Source organism: Octopus bimaculoides, chromosome 8 (assembly GCF_046866305.1).
Source record: "Octopus bimaculoides isolate indiv1 chromosome 8, ASM4686630v1, whole genome shotgun sequence".
In the NCBI taxonomy this organism is placed as follows: domain Eukaryota; kingdom Metazoa; phylum Mollusca; class Cephalopoda; order Octopoda; family Octopodidae; genus Octopus; species Octopus bimaculoides.
The window spans coordinates 2,465,558-2,484,410 of record NC_142935.1 but is presented as its reverse complement, the minus strand read 5'-3'; the positions used below and the strand labels follow the sequence as shown (position 1 = coordinate 2,484,410).

At 36.1% G+C, this 18,853-nt stretch overlaps 1 protein-coding gene across 10 annotated transcripts in view; it reads right to left on the bottom strand.

Moving 5' to 3' along the window:
- LOC106872656 (dystrobrevin beta) overlaps positions 1–18,853 on the bottom strand; it is a 310,067-nt gene that overhangs the window by 90,872 nt on the left and 200,342 nt on the right. For all 10 annotated transcript variants that reach the window (XM_089356021.1, XM_089356022.1, XM_089356014.1 and 7 more), the window contains 3 exons: positions 17,432–17,559; positions 13,320–13,415; positions 8,500–8,605 (listed from right to left, as the gene is read on the bottom strand). In XM_089356021.1, the coding sequence (XP_089212147.1) occupies positions 8,500–8,605; positions 13,320–13,415; positions 17,432–17,559 (330 nt within the window). The remainder of the gene's footprint in view (positions 1–8,499; positions 8,606–13,319; positions 13,416–17,431; positions 17,560–18,853) is intronic.

The window sequence follows — 18,853 nt, the reverse complement described above, 5'->3', positions numbered from 1 at the left end:
CCTCATTGAGCTATGGTGCAGTCAGAGCCACACACATATTCTCTCTCTGTGTATACAGAGGGAATATGATATTAATTATCCATCAGGGTAGATTTTACAATAAAGACCACAGAAAAGGAAGCCTTATTTAGAACAAACCTGGCCGTTTTATTGAATCATAATTGTTGCTAACGTATCCAGCTGCATATTTGAAGGACATGTATGTATGTGGGTGGGTGGGTGGTTAATTAGAATTATCAGCGAATATAAAAGGAGGCAGAGGGAAGAAGCCAGTTGCTAATGGCTTCCCTAGAAAGGGAAATTATTTCTACAGATCCAATTGTATATTTGAAGGACACACACACGCACACAATTTCCACTTGCCAAATTCACTCACAAGGCATTAGTTAACCTGAGGCTATTGCAGAAGACATTGACCAAGGATGCTGGACAGTGGGATTGAACCCAAACACCAAGTGTTCCAAAGGGAGCTACTTGACCTCACAGTCATGAAACATTTTGGAAGAGGTTTCTGCAAATGTGAGGCCTGCACCATGTGCGCAATTAAGGTTGCTCGGTTAATATGAAAATTAGTTAATCTGCTTCAGATTTGATAATAATCATTAATCTTCCTAATGACACACACTTAGTAAATATGTTTTAAAATTGGAATGATTAAGAAAAAAAAAAAACATGCAGAAGTGGACAATCAATACAGATAACTGCTACGGTATACTCGGTATTTATATAATCTCTGTGCAATAATAATAATAATGATGATGATAATAATAATGCAGACTCTGTGGGAAGAGCGTGGAAACGTGACCCACTTGGGAAGTGGATGTGAGAGCCTTGCGCAAAAAGAATGCAAGTGCTACCACGGTAAAGTGTGTGTGTATCTTCATTGGCTCTTCTGCTGTAAATACCAATATGAAGTAACAGAGAACTGGTATGAGCATGTACCAAGTAAAGTCATGCAGGAGGGACTGGGTAAATTTGTCTGCTGGTTGCAGGTTCTAGTACTTCTAGTGTTCTTTTTCTTCAGCTCAAATTGCTTGGATGCATCCTGACACATTTTATGCCACTCAGACGGATTTAAGCAACGACTTTCCCAAGATGTCAAGTTAAACTCTAGAGATTTTAGTGATTGCTTCAACTTATACCGAAGGACAGGTCTTCCTCTGCCACAATATCCCTCCACTTGTTGGCCATACAAAAGCACTTTTGGAATGCAGTCACTTTTCATTCGAACACCATGCCCTACCCATCTGCACTGAATTCTCATCAGCAAACTTTGGAGACCGGAAGAGTATCAGATTCTTCTAAGATTTCGACATTTGATATCTTGCCATTTTGTGTTGCAGATAATGCACAGACAACAACACATGTGAGAGGTTTCAAGTTTCTTCATATGTCTGTAATAGGGAGTCCATGCTTCTGCCTCGTTCAAAAGTGTGCTCAAAATACAAGATTTGTATTTTAGTGTATATAATAATAATAATAATAATAATAATAATAATAATAATCCTTTCTATTATAGGTACAAGGTCTGAAATTTGTGGAGAAGGCGTTAGATGATTACATCAACCTCAGTGTTTCACTGGTACTCAATCTACTGACCCCGAAAGGATGAAAGGCAAAGTCAACCTTAATAATAATAATAATAATAATAATAATAATAATGTCTTCAAATTTCGACACAAAACCAGCAGTTTTAAGGAAGAGGAAAGATTTATTTTAACTCTGAACGTATAAAACAAGGGTTAATTGAAAGTCTGAAAACAAGTTTGGTTGTTTAGGAGAAACTTATGGAAATGTTTTAGACAGAAAAGGGATCAAATGAGGCATATTATTAGTGAATGTCTTCTTGGGGACAGATTAGATCTCTTAAAACTTTCTGAAAAATGTCCCTTATTATTATTATTATTATTATTTATATTTTATAGGGTTGTGTAAACACCCCACCCCCACTTCGTCGCCACTGGCCCATTTTTTATGCCCTGCTTTTAATGTACAAGGGTCAATGTACGAGACTCAACAAAACTGGTGGACCAAAACTATTTCAGAATCCCTGCGGACCAATGTTGCAGTGCCAACACAGAATACACAATCGATAAAGTCTAAACAGTGCACCTATGTAGAAAGAGTTCTTCAGAGAAATTTAAAAGAGATCACTTGAAAAATACTGAAGAAGAATTCTTGTTAAATATACTAAAAGTAGTACCACAGTCAAATTCTTGTATTTGCTGAAGCCTATCATCAGCATCATCATTATTATTATTATTATTATTATTATTATTATTATTATTATCGATTTTGTAGAAGAATAAAATTGGGCTGTTCAAGTATTGTTTACCAATTCCAGATCAAAAAGAAACTGTGATAACGGCACCAATCAATCAAAGAGAGATAAAGTGTTCTTTTCAAAGAAAATAATGGCATGCAATTCACAGGCAGAAGCTGATGATGGTTATCATAATAATAATAATAATAATAATAATAATTGAAAATATGCTACTTATATTTATCTAAACAAAAATAAAAGAAAAGAAAGGAAAAGGTGTGAATACCTAAGTTTTGGAGTAGCTGGAAGGAGATTCCAGTAAATAAATCGGTCGGTTATCTCAGATAAGTTTGGACCAGAAGTGACCCAAAGAGAGAAAGATAAGAAGGATGAAAATCTCCTGGTAGCTAACCGACATTTTTTTTTCTAAGCTCTCAGCCTTCTTTAGTTAAGAATGGTATAATATTCCACCAATAACAGTGATTATATCTATTTCTTGTAGACACAGGCCACAAGTACCATTATTTTGGTTCTATAATTTCAGACAGTTGAATAACTACAGTTGATGCCAATAACTCTAATGATGTTTAAGTTTTATTAAAAACCAAGAATTCACTAAATTTTTGCCACTCAGCCCCAGCACCGAGTTCTTTATTCCAAGCAGCCAAAGCCATGTTCTTGTGAACCCTACAATTTATTGGCATTGAACCCTTTTTTTTTTTTTTACTAAATTTCTGTTGAAATAGATTTTCATGCTAATATCTGAAACCATTATTGGACAAGATACTCAATGGCCTTTTTTTTTTTTTGGCTCTTAATGTTCTGATTTCAAATCCCACTGAGGTCAACTTTGCCTTTCATCGTTTTGGGGGTCAATAAAATAAGTATCAGCTGAACAATGGGGTCAATGTAATCAATCAGACTTCTTCTGAAATTTCAGTGCTGCCTGACTGGCACCTGATATGGTGGCTTGTAAAAAACACCATTCAAGCATTACCAATGCCAGTGCCTCCTGACTGGCACATAAAAAGCATCATTTGAGCATGGTCGATGCCAGTGCCACCTGAATGACTCCTGTGCCAGTGGCACATAAAAAGCACCCACTACACTCTCGGCATGGTTGGCGTTAGGAAGGGCATCCAGCTGTAGGAACCTTGCCAAATCAGATTGGAACCTGGTGCAGCTTCCCAGCTTGTCCTCAGTCAAACTGTCCAACCCATGCCAGCATGGAAAGCGGACTTTAAACAACAACAATGACGATGATGATGATGTGCTTAGAGTAGAAATAATAATCGTTATCATCAAAAGAGCAATGAGCTGGCTGAGTCGTTAACATGTTGGACAAAATACTTAGATAGCATTTCTTCTTTACATTCTGAGTTCAAATTCTGCCAAGGTCAACTTTGCCTTTGTCCTTTCGGGGGTTGATGAATTAATTACCAGTTGGATACTGGGGTTGATGTAATCGACAAGTCCCCTCCCCAAAATGGCTGCCCTTGTTGCAAAATTTGAAACCCTTATTATTATTATTATTATTATTATTATTATTAAGGTGGTGAGCTGGCAGAATCGTTAGCACGCCGGGCAAAATGCTTAGCCGCATTTCATCTGTCTTTACGTTCTGAGTTCAAATTCCACCAAGGTCGACTTTGCCTTTCATCCTTTTGGGGGTTGATAAATTAAGTACCAGTTGAACACTGGGATCAATATAATCAACACATCCCGTCCCTCAAAATGGCTACCTTTGTGGCAAAATTTGACACCATCATTTTTATTATTATTATTATTATTATCATCATAATGATTGTAGTAAAAGAAAAATATGTCAGTAAAACAAGAAGGAGAAAGGAAGACAGAAAATGCAGATCTTATATATTTCAATACACACAACCACACAGACATGCACAGACATACATACGCACACAAAAATACACAAACTCAAGAATACATTGCTGGTTAAAGACAAAAGCATATTTTCCCTTTAAATTAAAATGTACTTTCTTTAAAATTTATTAAGTCGGTGGCAATTAATTAAAACTGACTTTGAAATTAAATCTAAAAAGTCTGCCTCGAAAATAATTTCAGATTTAATATTAGTTAGAAGAGCAAGGGAAATATGCAAAGGTAAATTAATTATAGCTTGCTGTATTTTTTTTCTTTTAAATTATTTTATGAGTTAACGAGAAATAGAGGAGCAGTGCACCTGACCTTTGCAACCTCTCTAAGATTGATGTGGCTGATATCCCAACCTTACCTTCTATAATGGGGGGGGGGGATACAGGGAGGGTGGGGAGCCCAATTAATATTACAATGCTTCAATCAGTTTCATAAATTACAGACATATTTGGATTAATCATTATACTCTTCTGGTACCATTCTATTTGAAACCATCTTTGGTCTTATCGTACAAAACTGTCCTTATTATGTTCATTTAGTTTCACATCTGTTTTTTCTATGGCAGCATGAGTCAGATGAATACATTATTGAGACATTTTTACAGTTGGATGCTTTTTCTGTCACTAACCTTCAAGCAAGGTAGCACTTATGTCTTCAAATGTGGCAAAGCCAGCATTCAGTGCGATTGCCTGAAGCTGAGCAATTCTACCAAATTCATCCAGAAGGCCTGGGGTTTATAGTAGAAAACACTTGCCCATGGTGCCATGCATGGATATTGAACCCCAAAATACATGGTTGCAAAGTGAACTTCTTAACCACACAGTCATGTCTGCACCTATATATACGAGGGGGTATATATTTAAAGAATGCTACTACTATTAATGCTATTAGTATCAGAGAACTGAAGAGGTTAATGATAAACCTTAAAGTGAGGAGTAAAACAAAAAGAAAGCCAGTCAACTGAGTTCCTCTTTAGGAGGAGGAGTCAGAGGTAGGAAGACCATCAAAAACTTTGCAATTAACAAAAATGATGAAAATTATTTTAAATTAGAAATGCAGTTATAAATTATCTTCAGTATTGTTTCTGCATCTTTTGATGCATCTGCATTTAAAATGTTACATGTCTTTGAGGGGGAAGAAAATGGAATAAAAGACATTTGGCTTTGTACAGATCATGATGTTTCTTCATTAGAATTTTTTTTTTTTTTTAATAATTAACCAAAAACATTGATTTCTTTTTAATAAATTTTCATATCTGCATTTTCCCCTTTTAGCATTTAAAAATAAATGATTAAAACTTGTTGAAAATTTGCATATTTTCCTGTTTCGCTAATTCTACAGGGTCTGTCTTAAAAGGAGTTAAGCTTTTAAAACAGCAGAGTCATCAGCCGGTGGAGCATCCTTGCAACTGCAGTTGTGTATGGATGTCCCTGACCATCAGTCTTATAATAATAATAATAATCCTTTCTATTATAGGCACAGGGCCCAAAATTTCAAGGGAAAGGGGCTTGTTAATTACATCAACCCCATTTGAAATACAGAAGCTTATCTTGTGTTGCAGCAAACCTAGAGGAAGATTGTTGGAGTCGTGCACAAGAGGTATCAGTGTTTGGAACTGGGAAGAACAACCATTAACCATTTTAGTACCATATTTCTGTGAAACTACACTGACTTTGCTGCAATTAATTGTGAAAATAATGAAGAATTTAGTAAAATAACTTTGCCATTATTAAGATGGTGTTTGGAACGTAAATTGAAATTTTGATGGAAGAAGGTTTTAACTTGGATCACTTTAAAATCAAAAGTTTGTATCTTGAGCAGTTTGGTATCAGAAGAATTCAAATGCTGATGAAAGACTTAATAAACTGGTGATGAAACATGAGTGGATGCTGTATTCTTGAAAGAAAAAAAAAAACTCATTGCAAGGGATTGGCTCTTTGATGCCATGACCAAAAAAAAAAAAACACAAATCAGAGTCTTTAAAATGCGAATATGATGTCAATCGTCTTTTGAAATTGGGAGGATTTCATTTATCAGGAGTCCTTTCCGTGTAATCAGACAATCAATAATGAGGGTTACATGGATGTCCTCAGGTGTCTGGGAGAGAATCAGAGTAAAGGAAGACGTCTGGGAGATGAAGAAATAAAACTTAAATACTGCTCCATACCTGCATTAACACCACCACCACCACTACCATCACATGCCCCCTGCCATCCTCACTATGACCACAACCACTTATTACCTTAATATTAGCTATGTGGAATCTATGAAGAAATAATGCTACAGTGCTAAAGAAAATGGTATGGCACCATCTTCATGTCACAACTAGTTTTCCAAAGTGGTTTAGATTGGACAAGTCATGAGCCAAGTCACCTTGCATCCACAGCAATTTTATACCAAATATTGGTAATTCTGTATCAAACATTGGTGATTTTGCATCAAACACTAGTGGCTTTGCATCAAACACTGGTTTTCAGTGTTTTTTGTTGCTATTTCTAGATAGACCAGCTGATAACATTTACAGTGAAACAAATCTGAATTATATTTCAACATCACAATGTGGGAAAAGAATCAGAGATCTCATTTTTCAAAATTAAAATTTCATGATGACCAAAAATAAAGAAAAAAATAAACCAAAAACAAAAAAATATGTTTGAATTATTTCAATAAATTATCAACTTTGAAAAAAAAAATGTTGTAAGAAAGTTTACAACACATAGGCAGAATTAATTGAGAATTTTTGATTAATGAGAATAACCAAATGAAAAACAAAAACCTTAATGTTAAAATATGGCTGAGTGTTCCTGGAACTAAATTAGAAACCAGAAAAAAATAGATTTGATCTGATAAACTGAAAGATTCCGTTTGTTGATTCTGTACACAATAAAATGTGTGCGTAATCAATTTTAACAAACAAATCTTCATAATATTAACAAGGTATTATTAAAATCTACTGACAAGTATAGAGCCAATGAAAAAGGTTTATGTATGAGACGGTTTGGCCCAGCTGTTTTGGCACTGCCATTTTGGCATCAATGATTTAATTCTGACTTATTTGACTTCAGATGTTTTATGTTTCTTCCTGCATTCTCTCCCCCCTCCCTCTCTATCTCTCTTTGTGTGAGCATCGAGTTATGTTTGCATTGTAATGTCTCTCTATCTCATTCTATTTCCTGCATACACATGCATGTACATAATGTATGTCTGTGTCTGTTCACTTCCAGTGCCAAAAAGTACGGCTTTTTTTTCAACAAATTTTATTCAACAAAAACATCTTTAAATGATTATTCCAGAGCATATTCACCATTAACTCAAATTATTGCTTCCAATTTGCTTGGCAGACAGTCAGACCATCATTTAAAGATGTTTTTGTTAAATACTGTTATTGTTTTTGTTGAATAAAATTCGTTGAAAAAAAGCCGCAATAATTATGCACCAACCCAATAGATTCAGCGTGTAAACATGGCTGACTTATGATTGACAATATGTAAACATGACTGGCTTATGACTGACAATATGTAAACACAGCTGACTTTTGACTGACAACATATAAACATGGCTGACTTATGACACACAATATGTTAACATGATTGGTTTCTGATTGACAATACATGAACATGAGTGGCTTATGAATGATTTATGACTGACCACCATACTACAGCTATATCAAAACAAGGATCAAAACAAGGATCAAAACATTTGTAATTCAGTTTCTTCACAAGAAATTTGATGTCAGGCCCCAAGTTATGGGAAAGAGGAATATTGAAGTGAGGTGATTGTTACCATATATTACTGGTACTTAATTAATTGATCCTAGAGGAATTTGGATCCAGAGTGTAAGGGAATGGAAATAAAATCTCAAGGCATTTAATCCAGCACTCTATAATCCAACTAATAATAATTATAATGAAGGAGAAGCGAAAGGAGTGGGAGGAGGGGAGAAGAAAGAAATAATAAAAGGAGGGGAGGAGGAGGAGGAGAAGAAGACAAAGAGAAGGGAGAAGAAGAAGGCTAAATGCAGGCTATAATAACAGTAAAGTGGAACTAAATCCAACTCTCTTATTATTCAAATGATGATAATAATTATTATTAATATCATTATGACAAAGGGAAGGAACAGAAGATGAAGGAGAAGACGTAATGAAACCTATGGTAGCAGTAAACTGGAAGTAAATAATGAATTATTTGGTGTTAGAGTTGTGCAGTTTCTAACATGATTATTTAGACAACCTATTGATTAGAATAGCAGGGAAAGTGGATTGTATTTCATTCTGGCTGAATAAACAAAAATATAAACATATCTATTAGATAGAGAGAGACTAAGACAATGGGCCACTTACTGCATTTGAAGCGTCTGCTGCAAGTCGTGCTGCATAGCGCACGATCAAGCGGTGTTCATCATCGATGCGGGTTGTGTCTCCTATACTAGCATTCAGTTTACTCGGACTGAAAATCAACAAGTGAAAAAATAAATAAACAATGCATAAATAAATAAACAAAATGAATAAATAGAATAAAAAAATAAGTGAGATTATGGGAAAGAAAGTTATTAAACAGTTTGTCTACTCTGGTTTATCTTTTGTTGCCTTACGATTCGTTCATTAGAAATTAAGAGAGAGAGAGAGAGGTGGAGAGAGATGTAGAGATAAACATAGAGAAAGAGAGACTGACAGAGACAAAGAGAGAGAGAGAGACAGACAGACAGACAGACAGACAAACACAGACAGAAAAAAAGGATAGAGATGGATAGACAAAAACAGAGAGAGAAACTCTAAATTAATTATTTGAACTGCTAATATACCTAATATAGGCGTAGGAGTGGTTGTGTGGTAAGTAGTTTGCTTACCAGCCACATGGTCCCGGGTTCAGTCCCACTGCGTGGCACCTTGGGCAAGTGTCTTCTACTATAGCCTTGGGCCGACCAAAGCCTTGTGAGTGGACTTGGTAGATGGAAACTGAAAGAAGCCCGTGGTATATATATATATATATATATATATATATATATATAAAGTGTAGTATATTGCCACTTAAGTGTGGCTGACCCCTAGGGGTGGATGTTACTGTTGCTTTTAGCCCCAGGAGGACATCTCCTCCAGCTGGCTTATCGACACACGACTGTGTCCTGTTTGCCAAGGGAGTTATCGTGCAGTTACTGTTAATACTTCATTTAGAGAATTAACATTGTATATATATATATATATATATATATATATATATATATATATATATGTATGTGTGTGTATATGTTTGTGTGTCTGTATTTGTCCCCCCAACATCACTTGACAACCGATGTTGGTGTGTTTACGTCCCCGTAACTTAGCGGTTCGGCAAAAGAGACTGATAGAATAAGTACTAGGCTTACAAAGAATAAGTCCTGCGGTTGATTTGCTCGACTAAAGGCAGTGCTCCAGCATGGCCACAATCAAATGACTGAAGCAAATCAAAGAATGAAAGAGTATACCAATTCAAAACTTGCCACTTATAAACCCAGCCATTATTTTGAAGGGAGTTTTTCCTTTTTCTTGTGGTTCTTCTTTATAGTTTTAAAAAGCTGCCAAATATGGCAATGGGAGGTTCAGGAACAACAAGTTAACAGCATGGAAAAAACTTTCTGGTCAAAGACATAATGGACACTTTGAGAGCTAATTGATTGGTTCAAATTTGATTGAGTAATTGATTTAATGTTGGTATAAACCTACCCAGAACATTCTGTAGAGTGGTTGGTAAATGAGTAGAGATGTGGGGCTGAGAGGACCCTCTAGTCTTGTCAAGGACAAGACAATTCCACTGGTGTTGGTGTCACTATAATTCCACCCAGGACATTCTACTACTACTACTCCTACTACTACTACAACTACTACTACTACTACTACTACTACTCCTACTACTACTACAACTACTACTACTACTACTACTACTACCATAATGATGGTCAAGTGTTGATATGCGCAACCTCTACCCACCTACGCTCAGTTCTTCATTCCCTACCCAAATCCCTAATTTTATTTCTTCCTTGCTCTATCCCAAACATTCCAATTTTCTCTTCTATAATGTGAGTAGCCATGTAGCATCTCTACAATAAGAAACCTGCTCTGAACCCTCCTCCCTTTAATCCAAAGGTTCTCAATCAGAATCCATATAACCCTTGAGGCTGATGAAGGCTGGAGGGTATATCAGCCAAAACATTGTGTTAACGACAAACAAGAGGACAAATATCTGTCAATGTAAATAATGTAATTAAGAGCAGTGTACTTCAACAGAAATATGGCAACAACAGAGTTAAGCCCTCATCTTCTAGAATAAAACCACTTCTCTTGGGGTGGTGACCTCACTAATGCTGGTGCCATGAAAAATGCAGCCAGAGCACATTGCAAAATGGTTGGCATTAGGAAAGAAATTCAACCATAGAAACCATAGCAAAGGAGACATGGGATCACAATGCAGTCCTTAGACCCATAAGGGACTGTCAAAACCATCCAACCCATTTTGATGTGGGACATGGGGACTTGATGATGATGATGATGTGATGATGATAGCCCTCTCTCTCTCTCTCTCTCTCTCTCTCTCTCTATCTGTCTTTATTCTCAGAACTAATGAAATAAGTACCAAGAAGACATGGGGAGCCCAGGGTGCTGGGGTACTGCGGTAAACGATGAGAAGTGAGTTTCAGAGCTGACACTAAGTAATCGCTTGCATTAGTTCCTGGTTCTTCTGAGATCTGAATCTACCAAAGATATTTCTGATATATAAGAACTGGAACTGTCATTATTAATGCCATTCTTTAGAGATTAGGTTCAGATTGCCATTCCTAAGAATGTATAATCTTGCAGATATTGAATATCTCAGCTTAAGAATCGGTAAGATTTTCAAGAGATCTTTCTAAACATGTTTAGTAAGACAAAAGTGCATGGCGGCGGAGTTACTACAACTGGCACCACTACCACCACCACCACCACCATTACAACCACTGCTATACTACCACCACTACTACCATCGCTATCACCATCTCCACCACCACCATTGCTGCTGCTGCTACTACTGCCACTGTTGCTGCAGTAATGATGGGCTGGTGTTGAATTACATATAAAATGATAACGAACAAAATACTCAACAAGTTATATAGATAATTGGAATCTAAGTTATTTGATCAAATAAGCTGCATAAGGTTTGTGGGGAGGTGGTGAGCCGTTCTGACTAATGTTGTTGATCCCAAAGGGTATTCGAAAGATATCTAATGAGAATTATTGTTGTAAAGTCACATAAAATGCTTCTTTTCAAAGATAAAAATTGCACAGTCGATTCTTGATATTGATATTGTCCTCATAGAAAAGACGAAAATACGTTCAAGAATTTGTCTGAGGGAACATTCCAGAAGATTCCATAACAAATGGTAATCTGTTTTTAACTCGTTCTTTAATGGACTTATTATTTTTGTTACTTTAAATTCTTCAATCTTGTTACAAGTATTCATATCTGGAAGATATGTGTATATGTGTGTATATGCATATGTACGTGTGTGTGTACGTACAAATATATATATGCATATATCAATATATTTGCATGTGTATATAGATATGTGTGTGTATTGATAGATGTTCATACATATATATGTATGTATGTGGGTGGGTGTGTGCGTGCGTGTGGTCTGATCAGTAAGTATCCGGACTGTTGCTATAGTAACAAAGCTAAAGTATGCAGAGTGAAGCCGCTTGGCACAGACTGACCTTGAACTCTGCTGTGCATGTGCACTTAGTTTTAACATTCTAGCTTACTTCCACTGTTTACAGCAGTGCTTGGAAGGAAGGTGTGTAGCATGTGATTGTTGCATTAACCATGACAGAGACGGTTGAGTGGAGAATCTGCATCAAATTTTGCCAAAAGCTTGATGATACCTACTCAGAGGCCTACGGAATGTTTCCAAAACGTTTTCATTGTTCTCAACACAATCAAGGAGTTCTTATGCAACTGAAACCCAAGTGTCTTTTTGGTCAGCTGAAATCTGTTTTGGCACAAACTTGGCAGACACGGGTCTCATACCCAAATCTTCAGGGATAATGGACTGGACTGAACCGTAACTAATCTGCACATCCTCTGATGACTCACAGGGGAAATTGTCGAATCACAATTTCCCATCACAGCCACATGCACACCTGTGATGGTTTTGCGTCTCTCAGAACGTTCGCCACTATCAACACTTTTTCAGCCATCCTGGAAATGTCCGAACCACTCGTACTTTTGTGTGCAGCTCATATACACCTCTCCATACACTTTCTGAAACTTTGGCTGATGCCAATGCGCAATATGAGGAGTTATTTTGGAAAAGGAAGCAAATAAGGAGTATATAGGAAAATGGGAGAATGAATGTAGAAAAAAAAAAAATGTATAAAGATGTTATAGTTGCACTTCCATTATCTAAGGAAAGTGGTTTGTAGAAGTGGTAGAAATTCTTTAAATAATGGGACTACAACTATAACATCTTTATTTTTTTAAAATTTTAATTTCTACATTCATTCTCCTATTTGCTTTCTTTCCCAAAATAACTCTTTACACTGTACTGTAATATTTCCCTCTATTTAACCATCTCATATCGTCTCTGATGAAGGGATATCCCTAATATCCCAGAAACAGCTGTAAGACTAACTCTCTCTTTGTAAATGTCCTGAAAATTCCACACAGCCTTGGCTTTGTTGTCTCATTTTATTTAATACACACACACAACACACATATGTATATATCCAAGATTAATTCTACACACGCTGGTAAATACCCAGAAGATATATATACATTTGGCCATACTTGAGGAGGTCATCGGAACAGAACATATGGAGATCAACTCACGAGAGAGACTGGATGACACCCCAAACACTTCCCTCAACTAATGCAGGACAAAGATGGACAGCATGAGCAGATTAAAAATGTCTGAGCCAGCTCAACCAGATGACAATGAGGTGTCTTCAGCTGAGTCTGTTTCTGCTGCAAGGAAATACTTGAATTTGATTCCTAGTCTGGAGATGACTCTATCCCTTCTTCCCTCTCACCATTTTCAAGGACTTTGGTAAAAATCATGAGTGCTTCCCCTGGTTCTTTGACTCGAACAGAACAACAAAGTTGTACAAGTGAAAGAGAAGACTGAGAATAGCAGAGTGTCTGCAGTACAAACCTTCTTGAAGTTGGACCACTGTCAACTGAAGACAAGTCGATAGAATGACTACAAGCATCTTGGAGATCGTTGTGCACCATTACTGGGGTTGGTGGCCTTCAGAAGAAAAGAGGAAAAACTTGGAGATTTTTGCTAACAAATAAATAACAAATAAATAATAATGAAATTACAAAGTATAAACGATGTCTTGGTGAAGTTGTGGCAAAAATGGTTTGCTTCTTCTACAAGTGATTGTTATGGCAAGTTAGATTGGACATAGAGTGAATTATATTAAAAAGTTGAAGAGAGAAGCTTAAAGTACGTGGGGGGGGGGCGAGAAGAGAGAGAGAGAGAGAGAGAGAGACTGAAGTGGTTAATGGTAATGGATGAAAAAGTGTGAATTGAAAGAATTAGGAAAAGAATGTTATATAGAAGCAAAAGAAAAAAAAAATCAGATTATGAAGAACCAAAGAAAAGTTAGACATGGGTAATGTGATAAAATAAAATAAGAGAGGGGGGGAGTTATAAAAAAACTTAACGATACTAATTGGAAATTAAAGTGGGAGAAAGGAATGCAGGGGTATGTGGAGGGGGGAATCAGGAGAAATAAGAAATAAATAAGTTCAGAAGAGAAGAGAGAGATGGGTGGAGTGGGTGAAGAAATAGAGAGAGAAAGAGAGAGAGGTGAGAACAGGTGGGCAGTAAGTAATGTAGTGGTGGTGGTGGGGTGAAAGAATAAAAAAAAATGAAATAGAAATATATTAGGAGGGAGGGGAAAAAAACTGAATTCGAATGATTGAGAAAAATGTAGAAAAGGAAAAGGAGAGAGAGAGAGAGAGAGAGAGAGAGAGAAAGAGAAGAATCTGAAGTGATTGAGAAACATTGGTTTCTCTCTGATGCTTCCATTTCATTCTACAGAATGGTAAAGGATGGCGAGGTCGAAGAATAGGAAATTGAAAGAAAATCATGCTGTTCACTAAAAACTGAATAGTAGTAGTAGTAGCAGCAGCAGCAGTAGTGGTGGTGGTGGTGGTGGTATTGTTATTGCTACTAACAGCAAATGGAAATTAAATTAGTTTTGCACCAAGTCCAGTAATCTAATCTCAATGTTGGCAAGGAATAATAATGGTAAGCTGTGATAATGGAATATTACTAAGATTTTGTTTCACACTAACAAGACAGGGAAGGTACAGGGAAAGGGTGTGTGTGTGTTTGTGTCACCTTCATGTTTTCTGTTTCCAAAAACATCAGTTAAGAATTCCTGTAACAGCAGCCATTTAAGCCAAAGAACACATGGCCATATTTCATAGAACAAACACAAATAAAACAGGTATTTATATGGAAAAATGATGGAAGCATTCCATTATTGTTATCTGGTGATACTAAAACAATCTGAAGTGGACGGGGGTGGGTGGGGGTGGATAATAAATCCCAAACTATTACTTTGACATTTTATTTTATTTTAAATTTTCCTTCCAACCACGGCGTTCTCCAATCAGGGTTTCTCAACCAATTTTACCCCTTTTTTTGTTTAGACCTTTTTGGTTCCTGTTTAACTGGACCCTCAAACTCATTTGACATTATAAAAAAATTCCATTATATTTTTATGATTAAATGTTGTATATAAAAAAAATTGTTAAAATATTTAGTGTGTTGTGTTAAGTATAATTAATTTATTGCATTTCGTTTTTGGATTTGGTTTGCAAGATTCTTTAGGTGAGTTCGTGTGTTGAAGTATATTCTGTTGTGTCTGGGGAAAGTCATTCTCTTTTGGTGCCTTATAATTTAACACACTCACTGGTAAAATTTCCACTCATTTCTTTTTCTAAAATTTTCATTGCGTCTTGCAACCTTTTCAATAGTTCATTATTTACATTATTTACATTTGATGGATATTTGTCCTCATCTTGTTTGTTGTTAACACAACGTTTCGGCTGATATACCTTCCAGCCTTCATCAGGTGTCTTGGGGAAATTTCAAACCTGGGCTCTCATTCCTTTGGTATTCTTCAATGTTATTACTATTATCATTATTATTCAGGTCACTGCCTGGAATCGAACTCAGAATCTTGGGGTTAGCAGCCCGCACTCTTAACCACTATGCCATATGCAGCGCTCTTAACCATTACGCCATATAGCATAGTGGTTAAGAGTATGGGCTACTAACCCCAAGACTCCAAGTTCAATTCCAGGCAGTGACCTGAATGATAATAATAATAATCTTAATAATAACATCGAAAAATACCTGAGGAATGAGAACCCAGGTTCGAAATTTCCCGAAGACACCTGATGAAGGCTGGAGAATACATCAGCCGAAACATTGTGTTAACAACAAACAAAATGAGGAGAAATATCTGTCAAATGTAAACAATGTACATAATTCCTCATTTCTTAAATATAGAACTGTATTTTCAATAGTTGTTGAGAGTCAACAACTACTGAGATATCTTGAGATATCTTGTCCACAGACAAACAAACAAACAAACAAACATGACTGAAAACAATACCAACGCCTTCGCTAAGGCGGAGGTAATAATAATAATAATAATAATAATAATAATAATAATAATAATAATAATAATCTTTTCTATTAAAGGCACATGGCCTGAAATTTTTGTGGGGTAGGGACTAGTCGATCATGTCAACCCCAGTGTTTCACTGGTACTTCATTTATCAACCTCAAAAGGATGAAAGGCAAAGTCAACATTGGTGGAATTTGAACTCAGAATGTAGTGACGGGTGAAATACCACTGAGCATTTCATCCAATATGCTAACGATTCCGCCAGCTTGCTGCCAATAATAATAATAATAATAATAATAATAATAATAATAATAATAATAATAATAATGGTTTCAAATTTTGGCAAAAGGCCTGTAATTTTGGGGAAAGGGGATGAGTCAATTACAACCAACTGGTACTTATTTCATCAACCCTGAAAGGATGAAAGGTAATTTCAATCCCAGCAGCATTTGAACTCACGATGTAAAGATGGACAAAATGCCAGCATGCTAAGAATTCTGCCAGACGGTCAATTTAATAATACCTTCTACAGATGCCATGTTGTTCTGGGTGGATAATTGTAATCTTCTCAGTTTTGGTGTTTAAGATTTCTTTACTGTTTTTTCTGGGATTTTATGGAAGAAAGGGACAAAAGTCATGCCAAGGCGTGTATCTGACATTTTAAGATGATCTCCTTGATTATTGAACAGATTTCGAAATCAATTTTATCTTTTATGTTCCAGGTGATCAATAACAATAAATGCCTATGAGCAAAAATCAATCAACTCCATCAGAGTTCTTCAAAAAAATATTGTTTCTAAAAAAGGAGTTAATCCCTACGTAGGGTAGAGTCAAGGTGGGGGGGGGGGGACTACAAACATTTTCCACATAAAATAATATTAAAAAAAAAAAAAACAAGTATATATCAACAAAAAAAATCATTTATCTTTTCCCAGAACTAAGGAACTGTTGCTTCTGCTGAAAATTTTACAACCAATTCTTTGTTTTAGCTTCATGTAGCACAAGAGAAATGGTTGGAAATATAATTTAGAATAAACACTGGGTTGGAAGAATAAAAGTTAAAAGTGAGAGAAACAAACAGAGAGAGAGAGAGAGAATTAGAGGAAGAGAGGGAGGGAGGGAAAGAGAGAGACAAAGGGTGGGAGAAAGAGAGAGGTAAAGAGAGAGAGAAAGACCATTCTACAGGAGTTCATACACATTCATAAGATGAAGTAATAAGTCAGTTCAGGTATGTATGTGTGTGTGCGCATATATATATATATATATAAAAACACATATATTTATATGTATGTTTAGTGTTGACTGTCAGAAGAATGCTCAATACCATAGTAGAGATTAATAATATATTTAGGCCAATTCAGTCTCTTTCTACTTTGCAGTTTCACCTGTATGTGAACAGCAGATTCATCTGGCTGGCAAGTTATGGCATCACTTACCTGGTGACTGTCTGAATGCACAGAAGAAGCATGAGAGCAGCCAGAGACTCACCCAACCAAAATAAGAATTTCATATGTAAACATAAGCATGGATGAATATATATGCACATTTATCACAGAGAATATATCTACGCAGGCAAAGAATTTGATTAATACGAAACTGAAGAAACACTTACACAATATTTGTTAAATCAATTCGGTTTTCTGGAACGTCAGAAAAAGTAGGAATTTTATGATTTGGTTTGCTTGGTACACAGCGGAATGACTTTTTCAATGAATGACCAATCTGTTTTGCTGGAGATTTCTACAAAACACAGAATAATAATAATCATAATAATAATAATAAAAACGATCACGTTCTGATAAATACAGTTTCTGTGATAAGAAAAACCAGTGTAAAGTATTTTCAGGTAGGCAAAGATAAGCTTTTTATCAGGGGGGATTTCGCTGATAAAACTTCTAAAAATAAATAAACAAATAAATAAATCAAGTTGTAATTTTCAAAATCTAGCATTCATCAAATTTATCAATAAAATCCCTCACATTTAAAACCAGATGGCATTTTTTCCCCCTCTGAAAGTTAAGATAAACTAATCACGAAGTTAAGTTAAGGAAAAGCTTATCAATTTTATTTTCGTTACCATTTTCTGTTAGTAAAGATACGTGTTGGAATGTAATATTGGTTTCAAATATTTAGCACAAGGCCAGCAAGTTTGGGGGAGGGGTAGGTCAATTACATTGACCTCCCCAAAAGGATGAAAGACAAAGTCGACTATGGCAGGATTTGAACTCAGAATGAAAATACGGACGAAATACCACTAGGCATTTAGCTTAGATTGCTGACGGTTCTAAGATTATTGCCTTGGGTTAGAATATAATATTAGAAAAAATATTCCAGATCTGCATATTTTATGTTTGTTTTTCCATGTCAGCATGGGTTAGGTGATTATATTATTGAGGCATTATTTTACAGCCAAACACCATTCCTGTCACAAACCCTTACCTGTTTTTCAAGAAGGGGATTTGTTATCCCACTTGTATGAGAAGGAATGAAGCAAGTGCAGGATTTGCTGACCGAAGACAACAACAACAACAACATGGCTCATAGGTCATGGCTTTAGTTGAACACAAGTGTAAATTATCACACACAAACATACACATATGCTCTTACATATATATATATATATATATATAGGTAGGGGGGGCTCCAAAAGGGGTCTCAGCGGATAGCGTCCCTGCCTCCCTGAGCTAGTTTTCCACCTCATTTCTTAAAAATCGTGGTAGAGGCCTTGGTCTCGGGACAACTCATATATATATATATATATATGTATATGTGTGTGTGTGTGTGTGTGTGTGTGTGTGTGTGTGTGTATATATATATATATATATATATATATATATATATATATACACACACACACACACACACACAGATTGGACCCTGGTACAGCTTCTCCTGGCTTGCCAGTCATCAGCAGACCGTCCAATCCATGTCAGCATGGAAAGCGGATGTTAAACGATGATGATGATGATGACACACACATACACACACACCTAATGGATTCTTTCAGTTCTCATTTGCCAGTTTCAGTGATGGG